The following is a 24,806-nucleotide window of genomic DNA, read 5'->3' as shown; positions in this document are numbered from 1 at the left end:
GACTTCAGAGGACGCTGGAGTCCTGGAGGAGAGATCTTCACAGGCCCTATAGTTATAGAAGGACATGGCGTCTGCCAGATAATGCAGCTTAGAGTGAGGAGAGAGGGATACAAAAGCCTTAACCTCTCTCTTCTCCACTGTTACATCTTCTGCCACCCTTCACATCTAAGCACAAGGAGCTGGCAAGGAAGTTTGGATGAAACGGTTTGTGGGTCAGAGCAGGGAAGAGAAGGGTGGAGAATGTATCTGGTGGGCAAAGGTCATGGCAGTATTCAGCCTGATAAAAAAGACTGCAAGATGAAAAGCATTATTAAGAATAAAGGGGAGCTTTGCTTAACGATAAAAGGAACAATTCATTTGGAAGATATAACAATTCTGTACCTAGATGAATCTAACAATATAGGCTTCTCAGTATACATAGAAAACACCACAGGGGTTCTAAGCAGACAATGACAAATATAATATCATAATGGGAGATTTTAACATATCTCTCTCAGAAAGTGATGGATCCAATGGACAAGAATTTTCTAAGTCTATAGAAAATTTGAACAACACAATAAGCTTTATATAATGGACATACATAGAATTCTACTCCAAATAATTTAAAACACATAATGTTACTGAAAATTATACAAGTGTCCTTCAGCTGGTTAACAGATAAACGTGCTGTAGTATGTATATACAAGGAAACACTATTCAGCAATAAAAAAGAATGAATTATTGATACATGCAACAATATGGATGAATTTCAAATGCATTATGACGAATAAAAGAAGCTAGACTCAAAAGGTCATGTATTTTATGATTCCATTTATGTGATATTCTGGACAAGGCAAAATTAAATAAACAGATCAGCGATTGCCAGGGGCTGAGGGTGAGGGAGAGGTTGACCAAAAAAGAGCAACAGAGGATGATAGAGCAGTTCAGATTCTATTGTGGTGGTCGTTACTTGACTCTATGCATCTGCTAAAACTCATAGACCTGTACATCAAAACCAGGAATTCTACTGTGTGCAAAAAAATTTTTTAATTGAATTTTAAAAGCACAGTCTATTCAAGCTCAATAAAATGTCTACAAAATTAACCAACGGCCACTAAGGAAATCTTAAGAACTATCAAAGATCAATATCATACACACCAGATTTTCTACCTACAGTGCAATAAAACTCTACATCAGTTATTAAAATTTAGCTCCCAAAATTCATACTTTTGGAAACTAAGAAAATACATTTAAAAAATAAATGGGTCAAAGAATGTAACAATAGAAATAACAAAATATTTAGAGCTGAATAATAACAAAAGCTTTAAATAGGAAAAATTGTGGAACTTAGCTAAAGTGGCATTTGGAATGAAGAGCATAGTTTTAGACAAACATATAGAAGACAGGAATTTTTTAAATAATAAGCTAATCATTTTGCTCAAGAAGTTAGAAAAAGAACAAAAAAAACAAAAGTAGAGATAGGGAAATAGTAAAAATAAGAACAAAATTAGCTATAATTGCAAACAAAGGCACATTACAAAGAGGACTATTAATAAAATGACAACAGAATTGTGGCTGAGAGCCAGACAAGAAAACTATGAAAAGAACGCAGAATCCAATCAGGCAGAAAAAAGATAAATTGAAGCCTGTCAAGTGGAGAAGGAAATTAGGCATATTCCAAGTAGGAGTGCAGGATTTCATTCCCCCAAATCAGGTGATAAAAAATAGAAAGAGGTTACAATTAAAATTGGTGCCCAGGGGATATGTACAGATCTTGTTTACAAATCTCAACCACCCTGAAAAGCTTTGGCTAGGCCCACCCATGCCCACTGGGTCCCTGGCCTGGACAAGGTTTACTTCTAAGAAAGGGCTTGGTGTGCACCAATCTGTGACTCAGGCAGAATAGGCCTAGAACGGACGTTCTCAGGACCCCAAAGAGCTTTTATTTTCATGAGTTTTAGCTACCTGTATTTAATACATTAGAATTAAAAACTAGGAATTGAAAAAATACTTTCCTGGGGCCCACACAGTGGCATCATGTTTGAGCTCGTGTGGTCTGCTTTGGCGGCCCAGGGTTCATGGGTTCAGATCCTGGGTGTGGACCTACACACTGCTCATCAAGCAAGGCTGTGGCAGCATCCCACATACAAAATAGACAGAGATTAGCTACGGATGTTAGCTCAGCGCCAATCTCCCTCACCAAAAAACAAACAAACAAAAAACTCTACTAAAGTAATAATAAATCCAATACAACATTGTTCACAAACAATGCAAAAATCATAGCAATCTAAACATCCACAAATACAGAAAAACATAAGTGGCCTGTAGTTTTTTTCTACAATAGAATACTATACAGCTTATCTTCAACTAAATCTGTAGATAATAACATGGATAAATCTCAGAAAAAAACCCCACTTTGAACGAAAAAGTCAAGTGGCAGAAGAATAGACTATAGAATACCGTTTATGTAAATGTTTTAAAAGGCAGAAAAAAATAAATTAGTGGAAGTGAATCTTTGGATGCCAAACTGAATTTGGACTTACTTCAGTGGGCAGTGAGTGCTCATGGCTCAATGAATGAGTCATCAAAATATTTTGAGCAGGAAACTCACACCTCTGCTATAAGAACAGTCTAGCAGGTTCTGAACCTTGGGTCTGCAGACAGAATTTAGGGGGCTTGTGTCCTTGCATGTGTTACAAATTTGATTTTCAAAACATTTTGAAAATGCATTTTAATATAAAGGTTTCCTTTGTAATTCTATGTGTTTCATTTTATACCTGTAAAAAAATGATTCTGAGATTCTACCAAACATTCAAAGACAATTTATTACCTATTCTCCTCAAACTATTCCAAAAAATTGAGGAAGACAGAAATATTCTTAACACATTCTGCAAGGCCAACACCACCCTGATTCCAAAGCCAGACAAGGACAACACACAGAAAAATTACAGGCCAATATCACTGATGGACATAGATGCAAAAATCCTCAACAAAATATTGGTAAACCGAATACAGCAATACATTAAAAATATCATACACCATGATCAAGTGAGATTCATACCAGGGACACAGGGATAGTTCACCATCTTCAAATCAATCAATGTGATACAACACATCAACAAAAGGAGGAACAAAAACCACATGATAATCTCCATAAATGCAGTGAAAGCATTTGACAAGATCCAACACCCATTCATGATAAAAACTCTCAATAAAATGGGTGTAGAAGGAAAATATCTCAACATAAGAAAGGCCATATATGACAAACCCACTGCCAACATCATACTCAATGGGGAAAAATTGAAAGCCATGCCCCTGAGAACAGGAACAAGACAACGGTGCCCACTCTCACCACTCATTCAACATAGTACTAGAGGTTTTGTCCAGAGCAATTAGGCAGGAAAAAGAAATAAAAGGAATCCAAATAAGCACTGAAGAAGTGAAACTCTCGCTCTTTGCAGATGACATGATTTTATATATAGAAAGCCCTAAAGAATCCATGGGAAAACTATTAGAAATAATCAACAACTACAGGGAAGTTGCAGGATACAAAGTCAACTTACAAAAATCAGTGGCATTTCTATACTCATAACGAACTAACACAACAAGAAGTCAAGAATACAGTCCCATTTACAATCACAACAAAAAGAATAAAATATCTCAGAATAAATTTAACCAAGGAGGTGAAAGACCTATACAAGGAAAAGTATAAGATATTACTGAAAGAAGTTGAGACTGACAAAGAAATGGAAAGATATTCCATGTACATGGATTGGAAGAATAAACATAGTTAAAATGTCCATTCCACCTAAAGCAATCTACAGATTCAGCACAATCCCAATCAGAATCCCAATGACATTCTTTACAGAAATAGAACAAAGAATCTTAAAACTCATGTGGGGAAACAAAAGACCCTGAATAGCCAAAGCAATCCTGAGAAACAAAAACAAAGCTGGTGGCATGGCAATCCCCGGCTTCAAAACATATTATAAAGCTATTGTAATCAAAACAGCATGATATGGGTACAAAAACAGGCACACAGAACAATGGAACAGAACTGAAAGCCCAGAAATAAAACCACATGTCTACAGACAGCTAATCTTCAACAAAGGAGCCAAGAACATAAACTGCAGAAAGGAAAGTCTCTTCAATAAATGGTGCTGGGAAAACTGGACAGTCACATGCAAAAGAACGAAAGTAGACCATTATCTTTCTCCATACACAAAAATAGACTCAAAATGGATTAAAGACTTGAAGGTAAGACCTGAAACCGTAAAACTTCTGGAAGAAAATATAGGCAGTACACTCTTTGACATCAGCCTTAAAAGGATCTTTACAAATACAATGTCCACTCAGACAAGAAAAACAAAAGAAGAAATAAACAAGTGGGACTTCATCAGACTAAAGAGATTCTGGAAGGCAAAGGAAACCAAGATCAAAATGAAAAAAACAGCCACCAACTGGGAGAAAATATTTCCAAATCATATATCCAATGAGGTGTTAATCTCCATAATATATAAAGAACTAACACAACTGAGCTACAAAAAAATAAACAACCTGATCAAAAAGTGGGCAGAGGATATGAAAAGACATTTTTCCAAAGAAGATACACAGATGGGCAACAGGCACATGAAAAGATGCTCAACATCACTAATCATCAGGGAAATGCAAATCAAAACTATACTTAGATATCATCTTACACCCATTAGAATGGCTATAATCACCAGGACAGAAAAGCAATAAATGTTGGAGAGGTTGTAGAGAAAAGGGAACCCTCATCCACTGCTGGTGGGCATGCAAACTGGTGCAGCCACTTTGGAAAACAGTATGGAGCTTTCTCAAAAAATCAAAAATAGAATTACCATATGACCCAGCTATCCCACTACTGGGCATTTATCCAATGAACTTGAAATCAACAACACAAGGAGACTTATGCACCCCTATGTTCATTGCAGCATTATTCACAATAGCCAAGACATGGAAGCAAACCAAGTGCCCAGCGACTGATGATTGGATAAAGAAGATGTGGTATATATAAACAACAGAATACTACTCAGCCATAAAAAAGGCATAATTGTCCCATTTGCAGCCATATGGATGGACCCCGAGGGCATCACGTTATGTGAAACAAGCCCGACAGAAAAAGACGAACACCATATCATTTCACCTATATGTGGAGTATAAACAAACTTATGGACAAACAGAACAATTTAGTGGTTACCAGGGGAAGCAGGGGGGAGGGTGGGCACAAGGGGTGCAGGGGCACATTTATATGGTGCTTGACAAATATTAATGTACAACTGAAATTTCACAATGTTATAAACTGTTTAGCCCACAATAAAAATATTTTACCAAAAAAGATCCTGAGAATGTCCATCAGCTTCACCAGACTGCCAAAGGGGTCCACAGCACAAAAAACGTGAAAACTAAGTGAGATGGCTATGAGTGGGAAGCGGGGGCGCAGATATCTGGAGACTGCTGTAGCAGTCTGGTCCAGTGACAGCAGGGCAGGAAGGAGGGGGTGAAGGATAAGGGTGAAGCTCAGTCTCACAAGTGTCTGACTCATTTCCTGCCCAGTCCAGCACCTAGCACCTAGCACAGTACCTGGAACATAGAAGCCAGCAAGTCAAATTGTCAAGTGAATGGAAAACGGAACCGGCATAGGAGGCAATGGTGAAGTGGAACATGCTGGATTGGTCCAGTGAGTGGGCTTATGAGCCTAGAAAGCAGGAAGGGTCAAAGGGAAGAGAAGCTGTTGCATCACATCTGGCTGCAGTCCAGTGAGGTCTGGCACTAGAGTAGATGTGGGAGGATGGAGACTAGCAGGGACCCTACGGAACGTAAAGGGCTCATTCCCTTCTGAGCCTTCGCACAGCCCAGAATCACACATTGGTCTTAGCTTTTAATTTCAATGATCTTTTTCCAAATTTACCTTTTCTCCTTTATACGTGCGACTCTTGAACCACTCTAGAAAAGCACATTTTTCCGTCTTCCCGAATGTCTTCCACAAAAGCAGGTTGGGGCAAGGCTTTTACTAACCCAGAACTTCTATTGCAAGTGACAGCTAGCGCTATAGGACACCACCCAGGCAAGATCTGGATTTGGGGTCAGAATTACAAAATTAAAGGAAAGGCAATTGGATTTTGTAATGGTTAATTTTGTGTGCCAGTTTGACTGGATCATCAAATGCCCAGATATGTGGTCAAACAGATACTGGCAGAGTAAGGAGAACTCACTCTCCGCCTGCCTGTCTGCGAGCTGGGGCATCAGTCTTCTCCTGTCTTCAGACTTGGGCTGAAATTGAAACTTGCACCATTAGCTCTCCTGGTTCTCAGGCCTTCAGACTCAGGCTAATATATCATTGGCTCTCCTGGGTTTCCAGCTTGTTAACTCCAGATCCTGGGACTTTTCAGCTGCCATAGCCAGACGAGCCAATTCCTTATAATAAATCTCTTAATATATATACCCTATTGTATCTACTTCTCTGAAGAACCCAGACTAATACAGATTTTTAAAAGTAATCAGATGAAAATGATCTTCTTTGTCTACAACACTTCACCTGTGAAAATGTTACAAAACCTTAAATTAGGAGAAAAATTATTTGTTCTTTGTGCTTTATTAAATTTGCTAATAAACCAAAGAATATTAAGAAAAATGGGCGTTGAATTTCAGTAGAACTTAAGTTTGGCTGCGGTGGTGGAGGTGAGGACTGCTTTGGAGGGGAGCAGGGTTAGGGTTGCCTGGGGCCCCTGCTCGCATGCACACGCGCCTGTCCCTTTCCTCCTCATCCACTCTTCATGACCTCTGGCAGTTTGACTTCTGCCCCAGAGCTCTACCCTTAGACCTTTACTCTTGGTCATTTCTAGTCTTGTCCAAAACTCCAACATCTTTAGCCTTGAGTTGTCAAAAAAAATGGAATCACAGGCAATCTGATCCACCCAATGCCTTTATTTCACAAATGAAAACACTGAGGATCCTAGAAGTCTAGAGATGTGTCCAGGGTCACATATTTGCTGGTAATTAGTGGAGACTACAAGCCAGGTTTCCTAAAACGAGCTTAGCACTCTCTTGGATAACCTGGTTGCCCCTCTGGTCTACATTCTAGTTAGCTATGAACGATCTCCAATTAGATATCCTCTATTCAACTCAGATACTATCAGCCTCAACATACAGTCAGAGAGATAGGAAGTCAGTTGTAAAAATGTTGAGTCTTAAATGGGAAACTGCGGGAAAGTATTATATAAGATAGTCAAAGAGTTTATATCCTTAATCTGTAAAAAAGCATCCTGTTCATTCGACACATTTATTGAGTGTTCACTAGGTACTCGACTGTGCTCGACATTGAGAATAAAATAGTAAGTAAAAATTGCATGGTTTCTACTTACAGGGGGTTTAGTGTCTAGTGGGCAGAGACAGACTAATCAGAAATCACCTGTTGGGAAAGGCAATTGTCTGCGGCTTCTTGTCTCCTGCACAGAAGGGCAGCCCCAGGCCTGGAAATTTTCCTTACAGAGAGATAAAGAACCCTCAGCCTGTATTGGCCATATCTCTTTGCTCTGGAATACCTTTCCCTGTTTGGGTTTGATGTGTACTTCTTTGTTCTGCTTAAGCACGAGTCAATGGCCCTCAGGTCTGCCCTCAGCTTTCTGTATTTCAGATCCCATTGGGGGAGGAGTCGAGATCCTTCACCTGCAGCACAAGGTGGGTGCGTCAGCTGTGGGGCAACCTGGCCATGGCGGACCGACATTCACTAGTGAAGCTGATCTTGCTCTGCCTCTTCTCTATGGGAGTAAAGTGTTGTTCCATCTAGTGCCTGTGCAAGTCATATCTTTCTTGGCACCTGAAAACCATGCAGTATGTTGACATCCTGGGATTGCTGCTCCTGGTGGTAGGCAACAGATGTCACTCATTTGATAATTTGGCTCAGCAAGCAGGGGCACCAACAAAGCACACCATGGCCAGGTGGAGGTGCAAGGATTCATCAGTTCAGTCATCCTAGCATAGCATGGCTCCCCAAGGGTGACAGGCTAACTAAGGTGCTGGCTTTCCTCTGGCCACATGAGGATAAGTGTGGTGTAGACGGTCTCCCTGTCAACAGGCATGAGCTGGAGCAATGAGTGAGGATGGAGATGTGGGAGGAGGGTTCTAGAAAGAGCAAGGAAACTATACCGTGGCTCCTGGTCACCATGGCTTTCCCAAACCACCTTCGAGCTCCCACAGTATCCAAGGCTTGATGGTTAACTTTATGTGTCAACTTTGACTGGATCATGAGATGCTCGGTTATCTGCTTAAACATTATTTCTGGATGTGTCTGTGAAGGTGTTTCTGGAAAAGACTAGCATTTGAATCAGTAAACTGAGTAAAGCAGACTGTCCTCCCCAGTGTGGGTGGGAATCATCCAATTTGTTGAGGGCCTGAATAGAATAAAAAGTGGAGGAAGGGAGGACTTGCTCTCTGTGTCGGACTACTTGAGCTGGGACATTGATCTTCTCCTGTCCTTGGACAGGGACATACACCCTCGGTGCTCCTAGTTCGCAGGCCTTCAGACTCAGACTGGAATTACAACCACCAGAGCCCTAGTTCTCAGGCCTTCAGTCTTGCACTAGAACTTACCCTATTGGTTTTCCTGGTTCTCAGGACTTTGAACTCAGACTGGAACTATATCACTAGCTTTCCTGAGTCTCCAGCTTGTAGATGGCGGATTGTGGGATTTCTCAGCCTCCATAATTGCATGAGTCAATTCCTCTGAATGAATGAATGAATGAATATATCCTTTTGCTTCTGTTTCTCTGGAGAACCCTATACACCAGGGGTCACAGATGACATGCAAGGGAGGTCAGGGACCATGGGCAGCGAGCTCTACCCAAACTAGGTCCCTTGCAGACCTCAAGCAAGACCTGTTTTCACTCACTTCAAAATCATTGTAGGCATTGCTGAAAAGGAAACTGTTGAAATGAGGTCTTTTTCTGACGGTGAAATATGAAAACTGAAAAACAGATATGGCAGAAACCAGGGGAATCCCATGCTGTTGTTTAGCGTACCTGTTTGTTGAGGGACATTGCAAACCCAAATGTCTTGGGCCAAATGGCACAGTCTAAACAAGCTAACCACTGATGTCTGCCGCAGTGTATTTTTGTCAACACTGAACAGCACAACCAACAAGACGGAGACAGAGAAAAATCCATGCTGATCTTGATCTGGGTGGCAGGAAACTTGAGGGCCGTGATCCCTACTGTGGAGACTTCTCTAAGAGTGAGATCCCCTGGAAAACTGTCCGTGAGGCCATGACTGCCCTGCATGTGAAGGCAATAGACATTTGGTTTTATGGTCTTGCTCCTGGACAGGATGTGGACCACATAGTCCTGTCCTGGACAGCCTTGTAGATTTTCACAGGACCAGGGCTTCCTCAGTGGAAGGACCCTTGTCCCTCCTACTGCCTCCAAGAATGACAGTGGGAGAGGCAATGTAAGAACTCCACTACAATATCCCATTTTGTAGTGGAAATAGCAAAGTGGTCTCAGCCATTGCCACCAAGCAGGTCCAGATGACTGAAGCCCAGGAATAGGAAGCCACACCCAAAGGGCCAAAAAGGGAACTCAAAAGTTGCTAGAGGAATAGGAAGGAGGGGGCAGGACTGACCCACAGAGCAAGGTCGATCTGGGTATTGAAACAGGGAAAAGACGAAACAGAAATTAATGAGTCCCCGGAAGATCTCCGCCAAAGCTATAAAGTTGAAGGGGGTCCCTCTAAGTTAGAAGTTAAGGCTCTGGTTAGAGCCATAAAAGAGCAAGAGGAGGAGAACTCGCAGGCCTGGAAAGATCTCATGTCCCACAGAGCAGCTCTCCGGGTCCCTGAAACAGTTTGGGGAAGTGGGGACACAGAGGGGCCAAGGTTCCCTGAAACCTGACCAGACAGTGGAGAAGACAGTCCTGACTGTGAGCATGATGAGTCAGACAGGGAGAAAGACCTTCTTTGTATGTATCTTGCCCTTACTCCTTTCAAGACAGACTATTAGTGATGGGGCCAGCCTCTGGTGGGGAGCAGTGGCCCTGTGCTCCTATGAGAGGAAAAGGGGAGAATGTGGAGTCTCAGATTTTATAGGGCTCTTGGATATTAGTGCCCAAATGATAATGTTCCCAGTCCCCCACAGGGATAGGAGTAAGTTGACGAAATTAGGAGGCTTCAACAATGACACTGTGACCCATGCCAGGCAGGTGCTCATGCGCTTATGGGTGGAGTGTCTTGGGCCATTTCAGGTGCTGGTGGTCATGGTTCCCACTGCTGAGTGTATTGTAAGTATTGACATTGTGGCTGCTTGTGACACAGAACATCACTGACACTTCAAGGGGTATGCTTTTCACAACAAAGGATTCGAGCCATACAGCAGGTACATCCACTCCTGCCCACCACTTAAGTTACCCAGCCTTGACAGGTTATTCAATGCAAGCAGTACTGCATGCTGGGCAGAGGAAAAGATATTACATGTTGACACAGGACTTGCTGCAGGCAGGAGCATTAGGCATCACCCTGTCACAGTTAAACAGCCCAGTCTGGCCCATAAAAAAGGCCTTAGGAGCTTGGAGGCTAAGACTGGACTACTGCATATTGAATGCCAAGATGCCACCCTTGGCCTCTGTGGTACCCAACATCTTTGCCATCACCAAGGCAGTGACACTCACACAGGAGACTGATACCTGTTATTGATCTGGCTAGTGCCTTCCCCTCAATCCCTTTGTGGTTTGAAGATGAGGACCAATTTGTGCTCACATGGAACAACGTGCAGTTTACTTTTCCTGTACTTGTGCGTGGAAACTTCAATCCCCCTGCAATGTGCCACCAGTGATAGGACTAGCTCTGCAATGAGCCCAATTACCCCCAGAAGTACATGTCTTCCGCTATACTGACGACATCCTCATTGCTGGCCTGACTATGAAACAAATTGACCAGTCCCTATATAAGGTCATAGATATGACACCTAGGATGGGCTGTCAACCCTGATCAGATCCAGGGACCTGCTCAAAAATGCAGTTCTTGGGAGCCACCGAGGTCGGTAATCAGAGGAGTACTCCTGATGAAGTCAAACAAAAATTGCTGTTCTTGGCAGCCCCCACCAACAGGAAAGAAGCTCCACAGCTGGTAGGCCTGTTTGGCTATTGGAGACAACATGAACCACACCTGGATATTCTTTTGTCCCTTTTAGTCACAGCTACCTACCAGGTGGCCATGTTTGGGTAGGACCCCCAACAAGAGCAAACTCTATAAGCCATGCAACATGCATAGGCGTGGGCCCTGTCATTAGGACCAATGGAGCTTGCCAGCCCTATGGAGCTATGCATTTTGACAACATACCCAAAGGATCGGAGCCTGTGGCTGTAAGAGACTGCTTCTGGGGTGCATAGACCCCTCAGGTTTTGGAAACATATATTGCCAGAGATGACTGCAAGATACACCCCCTTCAAATGGCAATACCTAGCCTGCAATTGGGCCCTAATGGAAACAGAATGCCTGACCACAGAAACACCATGTGATCAAACAACCTGGGCTGCTCACCCTCATATGGATACTCATTGATTCTACGAATAAAGTAGGACAAGCATAGCAAAACTCCACCATTAAATGGAAATGTTACATCCAAGATCAAGCCGTAGTGGGATTTCAGGGAGCTGCTTTTCTGGAGGAGGCTGAACAGCCCATAAAGAACACTCCTGTCCCTCCCTTAGCTCAGTGTAGCCCTTGGTTCAAAGATGTTCCAGCTGACGGTATGGCTCGGTTCACAGACAGATTTGTGAAACTCAAAGCTAGTGGAGTCCAATAGGCTCCTGTGGCCATCTGCTCTAAGGATGGCCACCTTTTGACTGAGATCTCATCTGATGCTCTGATCAGGAGCTTTGAGGCTAACACCTCCCTCTCCCTCTCCCTCTTTCTCTCAGCACATTCTCATCTGGATGCTGTATACAAGGAGCTGAACTCCATGCAGTAGCGATGGCTGTGCAGGCCACTCCAACAGCAAATCCCTGCTACATATTTACAGATTCACGGGCTGATGCAAACTGGCTAGCCACATGGTGGTCCAGTGACTGGTGATTAAGGATTAGATTATTAAGGTCTCCCCTGTGTGGGAACAGGAACTGTGGCAGCAGCTTTGTGGATTAGAAAAGAGACCTATTTGTCATGCTTGCTGACACCCATAGCAAAGGACCATTCAAAAGGAAACGTGAATGGAACTTGCAATCTGACCTAACGTGGGCTCAACAAATCACCATGATTGTCTGTTGGGTCCACCACAGAATGTGACATGGAAGTCCACCTCATATGCAAGACTGGGCCAAGGAAAGAGGCTAAGGAAAGAAAAAAGGAAAGCCAAAGACACAACACAATCATATGACTCCTGCCAGCAAGCCCAGGTCTTGCAACATGACAAACTACACCACACCAACTGGGGCATCGGCCCCACATGAGTGTGGCAAATTGACCACATTGGACCACTAGACCCCAGTCCTGGGTTTCTGTGGTGCCTCATTACCATGGACCCATGTTCCATCATTCTAGTATGTCATACAGATATGAGAACTACTTCTGTGGCTTTAGAAAAACTCCTTTGCCATGTGTTCATATATCCAGCAGGATTACAACCCAATCAAGGCACAGCACACACTGCATAAGCTGCCCAGCAATGGCACACTCCCATGGCATAGGACGGACTTCTGCTCCCTATCACCTCCAGAGGAATGGGGTGGTAGAACAATGGAGTGGGTGGCTCGAGGAACAACTACACAAAGGCCATCAAGAAGGACAACTTACCAGGTGGTAACCCCACTCAGCAAAAGCCATTTGGACATTAAACACTGCAATCCAATGGAAGGGAAACAGGGCACTGCAACACTGTTGGGAAATACTGAGCTTGGGGTGAGCGAGGACCAGGCAGTTGCCTAATGAGACTGTGCCTGAGAAATCCCAACCTAAGTATACTCAATCATTTGTTTTCTTCTTACTTCCCACTGGAATGCATTCCCTAGGAGTGGTTTGTGGTCTGGGTCACAGTGGCGTCACCAGTAGGGCCTCCTGATTCAAACCTGGAAGCAATGCTACCTTCAGCCACCTCCCCCCGGTCACAGCCGGGACTCTGATCCCTCGATACAGGTGGGTAATATTACAGGATACGACAAGTTTGTTCAGAATGTGCCCTCCCTTCCTGGATTGGATGCCAGAGGCTGAAAGTTTCAGGTCAACAACAGAGGCAACAAGTCTCTGCAGAAGTTGTAGCCTTGGGACTGAGACAGACAGCCTGAGTAGCTGTACCTGAGCAATCTTCACCCTCATCACAGGACAAGTGGAGGCCTCAGGAGGCTCCTGGAGGGGGAGAGGGACAGGAGCATTAATCTTTCCTTTTCTCATTCCTACAGATGCCTCTGCCTGTGCCTGACACAACACCCCGATTAAAATCAGTACAGCAGGGACTAGAGGTGGAAAGCTCTAACAATGGTGGATTGCAAACCCAAACTGAAGTCCCTCTTGTCTACACTCCCAATGTGACGGCCTTGCGAGTGCACAATGACTTGGACCTTCCTCAAGCCCTCTAAAACCAAGAAAACTCACTAACCTCACTAGCCAAGACGATGATGGACCTCAGAACAGGCCTTGATTACCTGCTGGCAGAGCAGCGTGGTGTTTGTGTTATTGCCAGCACTTCTTGCTGTGTATATATCAATGATTCAGGGAAAGTAGAAACTGAGCTGGAGAAGATCCATGCTCAGATGGGATGGTTATGAGCAGTACACCCGCAGTCCCCCTAGACTCATTTTTTGACCTCATCAGTTAGCTTAATCCAGGCACTTGGGGTTCCTGGTTGAAGACCATCCTCCAGGGATGTCTGATCGTCCTCCCGGGTCTGGTTCTCCTAGTGACCCTGGTAAGGTGCTGCCTCAAAATGACGAGGAGTCTCTGCAAGAAAATGGCATCCATACAGGTTGTTCAGAGGCCTGTCAGACCCAGCTCTGCCTCCATAGTCAGGGTGGATGATGGTCCTATCAGATTTCATATGCTTTATCTGCTGTTTCAGCAGCCAAGCAAGGGTCTGGGGGTGGACGGTTAGGAAAGACAATCATGTGCAGCTTCTTGCCCCCTGCGTGGTTGCATAAGAGTGGCCCTGGGCCTAAAACATTTCCTTACAAAGAGATAAAGAGCTCTTATGATCTGTGTTAGGCATATCTCTTGGCTCTGGAATATCTTTCCCTGTTTGGGTTTGACATGTACTTTCTTATTTTGCTTTAGTTCATGGGCCAATGGCCCTCAGCTTTCTATATTCCAGACCCCATAAGAGAGGGGATGGGGTTCTTCTCCTGCAGCTCAGAAGGGGTACATGAAGCCCATCTCCCTGTGTCGGCCATGGGGTAAGAGCTGCTGACCACAGGGCACGACACTGGCTATTGAAGCTCATCTTGCTCTGTTTCTTCTTTGTGTGAGTAAAGTGTTGTTCCATCGAGTGCCCGTGTGAGTCATGTCTTTCCTGGCAACCTTGACACCTGCAAACCATGCAGTGGGTTGACCTCCTGGGACTGCTGCTCCTGGTAGTAGGCAACAGGTGTCACTTGCTCAACAATTACCATAATCAAACACTAGGTGAAGGAAAAGAATGCATGTTGAAGAAGGATGTAACTGAGGGACTCGACCGTGTTGGATGTGTGACCCAGATGGGGGAGTGTAGGGAGGTATCAATGAAGTGACTGAGCTGAGAATGAAAGTATAAACAAGAGCTAACTAGGGAAGGATAGAAGATGGGGGAAACACTACAGGCAAAGGGAATTATGTGCAAAGGCCCTGTGGCAGGAGGAAATACAGCATATTTGAAAAACAGAAAGAAGACTGGTGTGTCCTCAGAGCATAAAATGGATGGAGCTAAAAGAGACTGGAAAGGGAAGCAGGGACCAGACAGTGCAGGGCCTTCTAGCTCATGTTGAGATCGAGTCTGTATCCATTGAGAAATGAGTAGTACAGAAGAGTTTGCTAAGGAGGGTATTGACACACTGAGATTTGCTTTGAAGAGATGAGGTCAGTGGCAGTGGGAAAAATGGATCAGAAAGGGAGAAAGTAGACACTGAGAGATAAATGAGGCCATTGCCAACATCCAGGAGAGAGAGAATGGAAGCTTAGACCAGTCGTTCTCAACCACGGAAATTTTACCCATCAGAAGACACTCGGCCACGTCTGGAGACATTTTTGGTTGTCACACCATGTGGGTGGATGTTACAGACATTTAGTGGGTGAAGGTCAGGGATGCTACTAAATAAACATCCTACAATACACAGGACTGCTCCCACAACAAAGAATTACCTGGCCCAAAATATAAATAGCACCTAGATTGAGAAAACCTATGAGACTATGGTGACGGTGGAGAGAGAGTACATATTGGAGAGATAAATAAGAGGTTAAAATCAGCAGTAATTAGGGGCTAGCCTGGTGGCGCAGTGGTTAAGTTCATGTGTTCCCCTTCAGATGCCTGCGGTTTGCCAGTTCGGATCCTGAGTGTGGACCTGCACACTGCTTGTCAGGCCATGCTGTGGCAGGCATCCCACATATAAAGGGGAGGAAGATGGGCAGAGATGTTAGCTCAGGGCCAGTCTTCCTCAGCAAAAAGAGGAAGATTGGCAGCAGATGTTAGCTCATGACTAATCTTCCTCACCAAAAAAAAAAAAAAAAAATCAACAGTTATTAATGACTGATTGATTATGATGAATGAGGGAAAGATTGCCAAAGATAACTCTCCAGTTTCTGGCTTGCTCACCTGGATGAGTGAGTGGGCCATCCACTGAGACAAGAATTGCCGGAGGAGTTGATGGTTTGGTGGGAGAGGGTGAGGAGCTCATCTTGAAATCTAGCAAACTGAGATGACTTTAAGACATCCAAAAGAAGTCAAACAGGCAATTCTCTAGCTCTACAGCTCAAGAGGGGAAGCCTGAGCAGGACACGTGCATTTGAGAGGCTTCTGAGAATGGAACAGAAGCCATAGGCGTGGATGAAATTACCTAGGAAGAGAGCACAGAGTGAAGAGAAAAGAGGGCCCTGGACTAAGTCTTGAGAATCTCTTGGGAGAGGAGCTCAGGTCAGCAAAAAGCATTCAGAGAGCATCTAGAGAGATGGGAAGAAAACTAGAGCATGGCACATCCCAGAGGCTTCAAGAGGGCCTGTTTCCCCGACACCTGCTCCAACACAGAGCACCACGGATCTTTTTAAGCTTTGCTAAACTGATGGGATTAAAAAAAAAAAAAATCTTGTTTAAAGACATCAAAGTTTTAATTGGCAACTTTGAAGTAAGTAATGAGATTAAGTATCTTTGTCATGTTTATTGGCCATTTAAATTTCTTTTGTAAATTGCCCAGTGCATGTCATTTGTCCATTTTTCTATATTAGATATTCACATTTTTTATGATTTGTATGACCTCAGTAAATATTATGATTTTTCACTCTTTGCTATCACATTCTTAAGCATTTCCGCGCAATTTATCCTATTTCTTTTTGGATGTCTTCTTCCGTGCTATTGTTTTACGTTTTTATGGAAGCAAGATTGACTTTACTGTCCTGCTTTAATCTCATGCTAGAAGAAGCTGTTCCTTCTCAAGGATCATAAAAATGTTCTCCTCTGTTTTCTTAGGATATTAAATCCTTTTTTACATTTAAACCTTTAATCTACCTAAAATCTCTGTTTGCGTATGGTGAGTGACTGGGATTTTTTCCAAATGGTGAGCAAGTAGTTGCAACACCAGTTAGCGAATTCTTTCAGTCTCCTTTTTATGTTATCCTAAATCCCATATCGATTAGTCTGATATTGGATTGTCTCTTTGTTCTTTAGATCTCTTGGTATATTCCTGTGCCCAAACCAGGCTGTTTTATGGTGGTTTTTCGTCTGGTAAGGCAAATCTGCATTATTTTATAATCAGGAAAAACCATAAAGGTTGTGTACATATATATGTATATGTATGTGTGTTTACTCCTCCATGTGGAGGGTTGATGGGGAAGTGGTGTGTGTTCTTACACATGCAAGGTTGGAGGAGACATGCTTTTGAATGACTGGGACTAGTCTGGGAGCTGCAAAGAACTTTGAGACAGTGCCTGGAGCAGAGAGTTTCCAGGTAAGTCTGGAAAAATATAAGGAGAATTGGAGACTACAGGACTCTCAAAGGAGGGTGCTGCTCACACTTAGGAGGCCTGTAGATTGAGGAAAGCAGAGAGGGAAGCTGGTGATACGAACTGATCTCTGTTATTTTTAGACACTAGCACCAACTCCATTTCAAGGCCCTGGAGGCCCAAAAACATTTCTCAGCTCCTGGGAAATCACTGGGGATGTTAAGGTCAGCCGTTCATTCCTTAGAGCCAATGTTACTGACTTCAGCTCTAGGTGCCGCACCAGCAGCTCTTTGAGGGTTTAGGCCCCCCTGGGTGCAGAGGGTCCCTCAGCTCTCAGTCGTATGCCTTACCTTTCATTGGCCCACAGCTTTCAAAACAAATAAATCCTGTAATTCAGCAAGCATTCACGGAATATCTGACACCCCCCAATGCAGACTGTGTACAAATCTCCCAGCAAGAGCTCATTTCCATCCAACTCAGGGCGAGTGACTGGTGTTCTTGTGCTTACACACACACACACACACACACACAGCTTGGAGCCCTCCTCTCTGGGCTCAGAGGTCTCAAAGCAGGGGCATTCTCTGCAGGTCCTCTTATCTCAAATCTCTGGTTTGGCCCCACCTGCAAAGGACAGGAAACTAGTGGTACACCGGGCCTAGCTCTCTCTCCAGGAGAGGGCAGGCAGGCCCAGGACACAGGCTTGGACTCAGCTCTTCCTTCCAAATATTCCGAAGCCACAAGGAGGGATGGTCCAACAGAGGCCTGCTTAGGTCTCTTGCTGGGATCATTCCAAGAGTCCTTGGGGTCACTCAGAGGGACCAGGAGGCTGCCTGCTGCTGCATTAAAAACAGACTCTGGGGGCATTTGAATCGCTATATTTTTGTTCTCTTTCCTGTTCGGCGTCTTCCAGACAGTGCTTGTCCTGAGTTTTGGCCTAAAGACACCCATATAAAATGGGGTATGGGAGAACACTGCTTAGTGAGCAGTGAGAATGTCCCTGGGCATGTCCACAGCAGTCTGCTACAATATCTGAGAGGGAATGTCTCTCCTGGCCCAGGTGGCCCAGGGATCAGTTTGCCTACTCACGTCACCCCCAACATTACAGGCGTTTACTGGCCTCTTCTCTACAGAAAGATGGGGCACCTGGCCGATCTGTGTCCACCCACGGAGTGCTCCGTTTCCGTCCCGCCCTTCCCCCAACTTCCTCTCCATTTAGGCTTGGGGTGTTGCTGGAGGGAACTAAAAGAGAGAGCAAAATGTTCTTGGCCTTGACATGGGAGGAAGAGGCAGGCAGGCAGTGAACGCCTACCCCTCTTCTCCAGGTAGGCCCGGCCGGATTGTGGGGGAGGGCCGAGGCCTCGCCCCTGCCCCTCGCACTTTGGGTTCAGGCCATGGTGGAGCGAACTAGAAGAGGGAAGGTGAAGAGGTGCTCGGCCTCGAGCCAGCCCAGGGGGCGGTCCCCGGTCGCGCTGCACCGCCCCCGCCCCGCCCCGCTCCGCCTCCTCTGCCCGAAGCCTCCTGCGCGCTGGCCGCCGGCTGCCACTGCGGCCCCGCCGGTCGCCTTCCACGGGTCGTCCGTGCGCAGGTGAGGACAGGGGACCCCGCGCCCGAGCCGCCGAGGAAGGAGCGGGAAGCTTCGTGAGTCTGAGGGCGGGGAGGGAAGGAAACGGAATCGGATTCCGCAGAGAGCGGGAGGGAGGGACTGAAGGACGCGAGCCCCAAATTCTCGGGCTGCGGGGAGGTGGTCCCTGCCAAGCCCTGAGAGGAGGACACTTTTTTACCGGGCGCCTCTGTGGGTCCGGAGATGCGCTAGGCGCATAGATGCCTTGACTGTGTCGGGGCGCAGTCCAGAGTGGGGCTGCCCAGGTCCTGGGGCGCTGGATTCCGGGGGACTCGCCATCCCCTTGGAGTTGGTCAGCCAGCAGGTCAAGGTACCCCTCCTGGGTCTTGAAAGGGCGACTCCAGGCTCGCGGATGGGGAACACGCGCAGAAACCTCCCTTGCTGGTGCGCTTTGAAGAACAGCCCTGCCTCAGCCCTGCGAATGTTAATAATAGTGGAAGATTTGTTCTGCAGGGGGTGGTGTGTTCAGCGGAAAAATCTGCAGGAAAAGATTGACTTATTTTCTGAGGTTTTTTTTTCAGTTTAAAATTTCAACTAACCCGTTCATCTTCCTTTCCTTGCATCTGGGGAGGTGACACTAGAATTTAATCCCAACTTTGGGTCTATCTCCGAAGTTCTAGGTTCATCTGTCCCCTATGAGGTTTTGGGGTGGAAAAAGTAAAGTGGGTTTGTGCTTTAACATTGTGCAAGTTTTTTGAGCTTCTTTTGTCAGGGGCCGTGGACACACTGTGTTCTGTCTTCTCTCACCTGCAGCCAGGAGGAAGGATGTTCACTGTGCTGACTCGCCAACCTTGTGAGCAAGCAGGTTAGTATCTCTCAGCAGTCAGCAAGTGTGATTTTGTCAAACGCCCTGAGAATCCCAGCCTCGGTCCACAGTTGTTCATCCGTGTCCCCTGCAAATGACTGTCTCACCTCTTTGGTTTGAGACTCAGTTGCTCATCAGGCCCTCACCGCCAGCATTCCTCAGATAAAAGTAATGCTTTTCATCAAAGCCACAGAGAACAAGGACTAACATGCAGGTTCATTTGAAAGGTTTTTCCGGTTTGCATAATCCATTAATTTGGCCCTTGTGGTTTCCCTTACCCAACTGTGTGTAAGGTTTGCTTTAGAATATTGTTGATTTTGTGATGAATTGTAAAGTACTCGGATCTTTCCTCTGTTTCCATCCAAGTGTTGGTGCTGGCACAGCACCCCCAGCATTGCCCACCCCCACCATAGGTCAGCGTTGTTACCACTGATACTGCAGGCACATGTGTAGAATTCTCACACACACACACACACACACACACACACACACACACTTTCAGGCTTGCCCCGCCTGCCCGCCTCTGGAGCACTTTGTGCATTTGCCCGTGTGTAGGCCCAGAAGCGTCTGGCCTCTCCACTCTCAGGTAGACACCTCGTAATTACAGTGTTTGTCCAGCCCTAATGACAGTGCAGCTCTAGGCTGCATTCCCTAAATGAAAGAAACCTCGTCTGGTCCATTTTGCTTTGTGATAGGCTTTTCGACTGGGGCAAGTGTTTGCTTAAGGTAATCATAGCTTTGTACCTGAAAACTGCTGCAGCACAGAGGATGCAGGAGGCCAGCCACGGGGCTGTGGTCAGGAGACCGCTTGTATGTCACCCCCTCCCACCCCGTGGACACATGTTTTTTGGTCATGCCCCTAAATTGGGTATTCTTGTCTTCCAAAAGGATATTATTTTAGGATAGTAGGGGCAATTTAAAGAATCTTCTTTTTCGTAAAAGGAAATTGTACCTAAGGGGTTGGTTTACTTTGATTGCCAGGTTTTCCCCAAACACTTTGAAATTTTAACACATATACTGTAACACACACATACAGGCTAACTTGTTACCTTCCTTCCAGAGGACAAGTTTAACTTGGCAGATTAAACTTTTACCGTGTCTTGTTCGGGGGGAACAAATTTCTTGAATCTCTATAACTGAAATCAATATGTGCATTCTTTAAAAGTTGATGCAAAAATTTGCCTCTGTGGATAAACTGATTCCTGGCTGGTTCATGTAATGTTATCCGGAATCACAGGAAAATGATCGAGGATCCCTTCAGAGGCTCTCAAGGTCAACTCCACAGTGTTGGCCTCCCTGCAGTTGCTATCACAAACAATTCTGCAATGAGTAACCTTCTGTATAAGTCATTTTACACATGAGGGGCTAGTTCTGTGGGATAAATTCCCAGAAGTGGGATTGCAAGTCAGATGGTGTGCACATTTGCAATTTTGATAAATATTGACAAATTGCCCTCCCTTGGTGCTGCGCTAATTTACACTCCCAGTCACAAGATGGGAGACTCAAGGTGTTAAGTGACCGACCTTTGATGTCAGGAAGTGTCTGTAGCAGCATCTGTCCTGCAGGGGAATCAGATGGGGCAGAAAGATGTAGCTGTTCTGAGCCATTGAGACCCACTGCATGACTGGACTCCCCAGGTAATAAGTGTTATGATATGACTGGATATTGAGGCTGAATCTAATTCTGTATGTTGGTATACACATCTTTTTTTTCTTCTGGGAAAATGTCTCCTAGAAATAATGAAGGAGTAAAGCATAGGTTATGTTGATCTAAAAATAAATGTCCTGGAATAGGACAGGGTCTAGCCCATTGCTGTTCAATAGAACTTTCTGTGATGATGGAATTGTTCTGTAACTACACTGTCCAAATGGTAGCCGTTAGCCACATGTGGTTATTGAACATTTGAAATGTGGCTAGTGAAATTGAGAAACTGAATTTTTATATTTAATTTTAATTAATTTACATTTAAATGCCCAATTGGTGAGAGACATATTGGGATTCTCCAAATCCACTGATCTTTCTGTTATGCCAATATTTATCCTATTCAGCCATTTAGGTGTCACCATTTATATTTATGCCATAATATTTCTACCAAGACTATTATTTAGTCAACATTGTAATTGAATGTCTTTTTATCTTTTAAAAAAATTAGGTATAACTTATATACACTGAAATAGGTAGATCTTCAGTTATGCCCCTAAGTTGGGTATTCTTGCTTTCCAAAAGGATGTATTTAGGATAGGGACAATTTATCAGGATCGTTTTTGTTTTTTTAAGGGAAATTGTGCTTAAGGAGCTAGTTTACCTTGATTTTCAGATTTTTCCCAAAAAGCTTTGAAAGGTTTGGTGAATTTTGACAAAAACTCACACCCATATGCCCCACAATCCTATTAAGATAAAGAGCATTTCCGTTCCCCCAGAAAGCACCCATGTGTTCCTTCCCAGTGAATGACTGTCCCAAACCCCCGGGGCAATCACTGTTCTGATTTCTGTCACCTGCCTGTTTTAGAACTTCACATAAATGGAATCATTTCAGTGTATCGCAGTAGTAGTTTCTTTGTTTAATGTATTCGCTACTTTATTTACGAAATTTTTTTTTAAAGATTTTACTTTTTTCCTTTTTCTCCCCAAAGCCCCCCAGTACATTGTTGTACATTCTTCGTTGTGGGTCCTTCTAGTTGTGGCATGTGGGACGCTGCCTCAGCGTGGCTTGATGAGCAGTGCCATGTCCGTGCCCAGGATTCGAACCAACGAAACACTGGGCCGCCTGCAGCGGAGCGCGCGAACTTAACCACTCGGCCACCGGGCCAGCCCCTATTTACGAAATTTTTATTAGCCCACACTGGTTTGTTAAGATCCAAGTAGGGACCGGCCCAGTGGTGCAGCAGTTAAGTTCAAACACTCTGCTTTGGAGGCCTGGGGTTCACCAGTTCGGATCCTGGGCGCGGACCTATGCACAGCTTACCAAGCCATGCTGTGGCAGGCATCCCACATATAAAGTGAAGGAAGATGGGCACGGATGTTAGCTCAGGGCCAAAATTCCACAGCAAAAGAGGAGGATTGGCAGTGGATATTAGCTCATGGCTAATCTTCCTCAAAAAAAAAGAAAAAGACCCAAGTAAATATCTGCTCATAATCATCCAGTTAAGCAATATTAGTTTAAATTTAATGAATAGACTGGTCTATTATAACACTATATATAATTATACAATACATATATAATAATATAATTATTCAGAGCCTATATAGTTGAAGATTATTTGTATGCTTCATTTTTTTTTTTTTGCTTTTAGGTGATTGGATATAATTTATGTCTTTTGATTAAAATACAAATACCAGATATTACGTGGCTCCTTTGGGAGAGAACACATGGATAAGGTCTAGTTGCTCTTGATTTGTGAAGATGTAGCTGAGACCCAATGCCTTCACTATAGACAAAGGAAAAATGACTGAGGTTGAGTTCTTATTGGGAACTCAAATATTTTAGAAATTCAGACGTTACCATTTGCTTAACAAAAGTCACCTTTATAATCATTGATTATATCTGAAATACAGTATTAATTTCTTTTTATTTATCTGAGATTATTTTTAAATGAAATAAATTATATCACCTGCTTTAATAGAAAGCTTCTATTTTTTTAATCTATGTTAAAACAAATGTTATTGTAAATTATCTCAGGGATGACCAGTAATATGCATAACACACTGGGAAATACCAGAAAACTAAACCAAGCATACCCTCCCTGCAAGCACTGTTTTAGTCTACTCCTTGGTGGGAAGGTAAGTGGGTATTGGAGTCCAGTTGCTGCTCCTCCTTAAAAGTGTGGGTCTCACTAAAGTTAGAGGAAGTGACTTATACACACGGTTCTTGGATTCTACGAAGAAGGCCAGTACCTTGTTCTTTATGTGTCTTCTGAGTCTTCCCATTTTTAGGCCTCAAGGCTCTCTCTCGAACCCCAGCCATCGTTGCCTTGGTGTTCTTACTTTTGAGCGTTGTGGTGCTTGTGACTATCACGGTCATCCAGATTCACCAGAAAGAGGTCCTCCCTCCAGGTCTGAAGGTGAGTGTAAAGAGTTTGGCATTGAAGGGAAGCAATGTTCTGTGACATCAATAATTCTAAAGCCATGCATTAGAAGAGAAGAAAATCCTTTCCCTCACCTCCAGCTGGAGCCAAGGGAAGGTAGTGTAAGACCCAGGGGAAAACATCTGGAAACACGTGGTTTGTGATGTTTGAGGCTACAGATTGATAATGGTGACACCTTCTCCAAGGACTGCGTGGTCTTGCTTTGACTCCTGACTCTTAGAACCAAAGCTGGGCTTTGTAGCCAAGAGTTACAGGTGGCTACGAAAGATTCATCAGCTTGTTCATTCCCCCAGACCATATAACCCTGATTGTGAGTGGAGACTAGGAAACCCAGGCCCCTCTTTTGGCCTAGTCTGGTGAACAAAAAATAAAGGACTTGAAAAGTCTCCTTGAGCCATTTTTGTGCCACATCTCTTAGATCTAGAAGTGTGCCACGATCCCTCTGACTCTACCCCCTGAAAAATTACTCGGGACCTCCTGCTCAGTTCCAGAGGCCTCTCTCAGCCCTTGATAAGTCCATCCCCAAATGGCCTGTCAGATGGTCTCTGGTAGGCTGAGACTCATATATCACCCCAGTCTTGGCTGTAAGGATGATAGGAGGTGATCCCATGAGGGACTGTCAGATGAAAGGTGAAGAAAGTCGGTGAGACCGTCAATCATTTTGGTTAGAGGTCAGCAAACTTCTTCTGTAAAGGGCCAAATAGGACATATTTTAGGCTTTGAGGCTATTTATAGTCTCTGTTGCACATCTTTTGTTTTTATCTTCTTATGACTCTTTAAAAATAAACACCTTTCTTAGCTGGGGGGCCACTGAGGCCAAGTAATTCATCTGTTTTATTTGAATCTAATTTGGCGTTTACCCTTGGCCTCACGAGTCCTTTCTCCATCTTCTGGCTGTTAGCAACTGTTAAAAGCTATATCTGAAATAGAAGTTTTTAGAAGACAAAAAAGAAACTAATATTGCGTTGGCTCTGAGGGTGGGTTTGATCTACCATTCTGAGGCCACTTTTCTAAAGCATTAAAGTAAAATCTCCTTTAGATAATGGCATTTGGTTCTTTTATAGGACATTTTACTTAAGAATCTCAGCCTCCCATGAATAAAAAAGAAAAAGAAAAAAAAAACCCTTATGCATCTATCCAGTGGTGAGAGGAAAACAAATTATCTGGTTGTCCAAAGATACTAGCTAAGGCCTAG

The 24,806-nt window shown here is 44.2% G+C and overlaps 1 protein-coding gene across 7 annotated transcripts in view; it reads left to right on the top strand.

The window, feature by feature from the left end:
• Positions 1–18,307: 18,307 nt before the first annotated feature.
• Positions 18,308–24,806, top strand: part of ENTPD3 (ectonucleoside triphosphate diphosphohydrolase 3) — a 36,142-nt gene continuing 29,643 nt past the window's right edge. Inside the window, exons 1-3 of one of the 7 annotated variants that reach the window (XM_014859649.3) lie at positions 18,308–18,738; positions 19,475–19,526; positions 23,460–23,587. In XM_014859649.3, the coding sequence (XP_014715135.2) occupies positions 19,487–19,526; positions 23,460–23,587 (168 nt within the window). In that variant the 5' untranslated portion in view covers positions 18,308–18,738; positions 19,475–19,486. Of the gene's footprint in view, positions 18,739–19,433; positions 19,527–23,444; positions 23,588–24,806 lie in introns of all 7 variants that reach the window. The other 6 variants (XM_014859650.3, XM_070493277.1, XM_014859651.3 and 3 more) reach the window with 6 other exon arrangements.

This window comes from Equus asinus, chromosome 21, assembly GCF_041296235.1.
Source record: "Equus asinus isolate D_3611 breed Donkey chromosome 21, EquAss-T2T_v2, whole genome shotgun sequence".
Taxonomy (NCBI): domain Eukaryota; kingdom Metazoa; phylum Chordata; class Mammalia; order Perissodactyla; family Equidae; genus Equus; species Equus asinus.
Note: the sequence above shows the minus strand (reverse complement) of the source record. Positions and strands in the feature narration are given on the sequence as shown.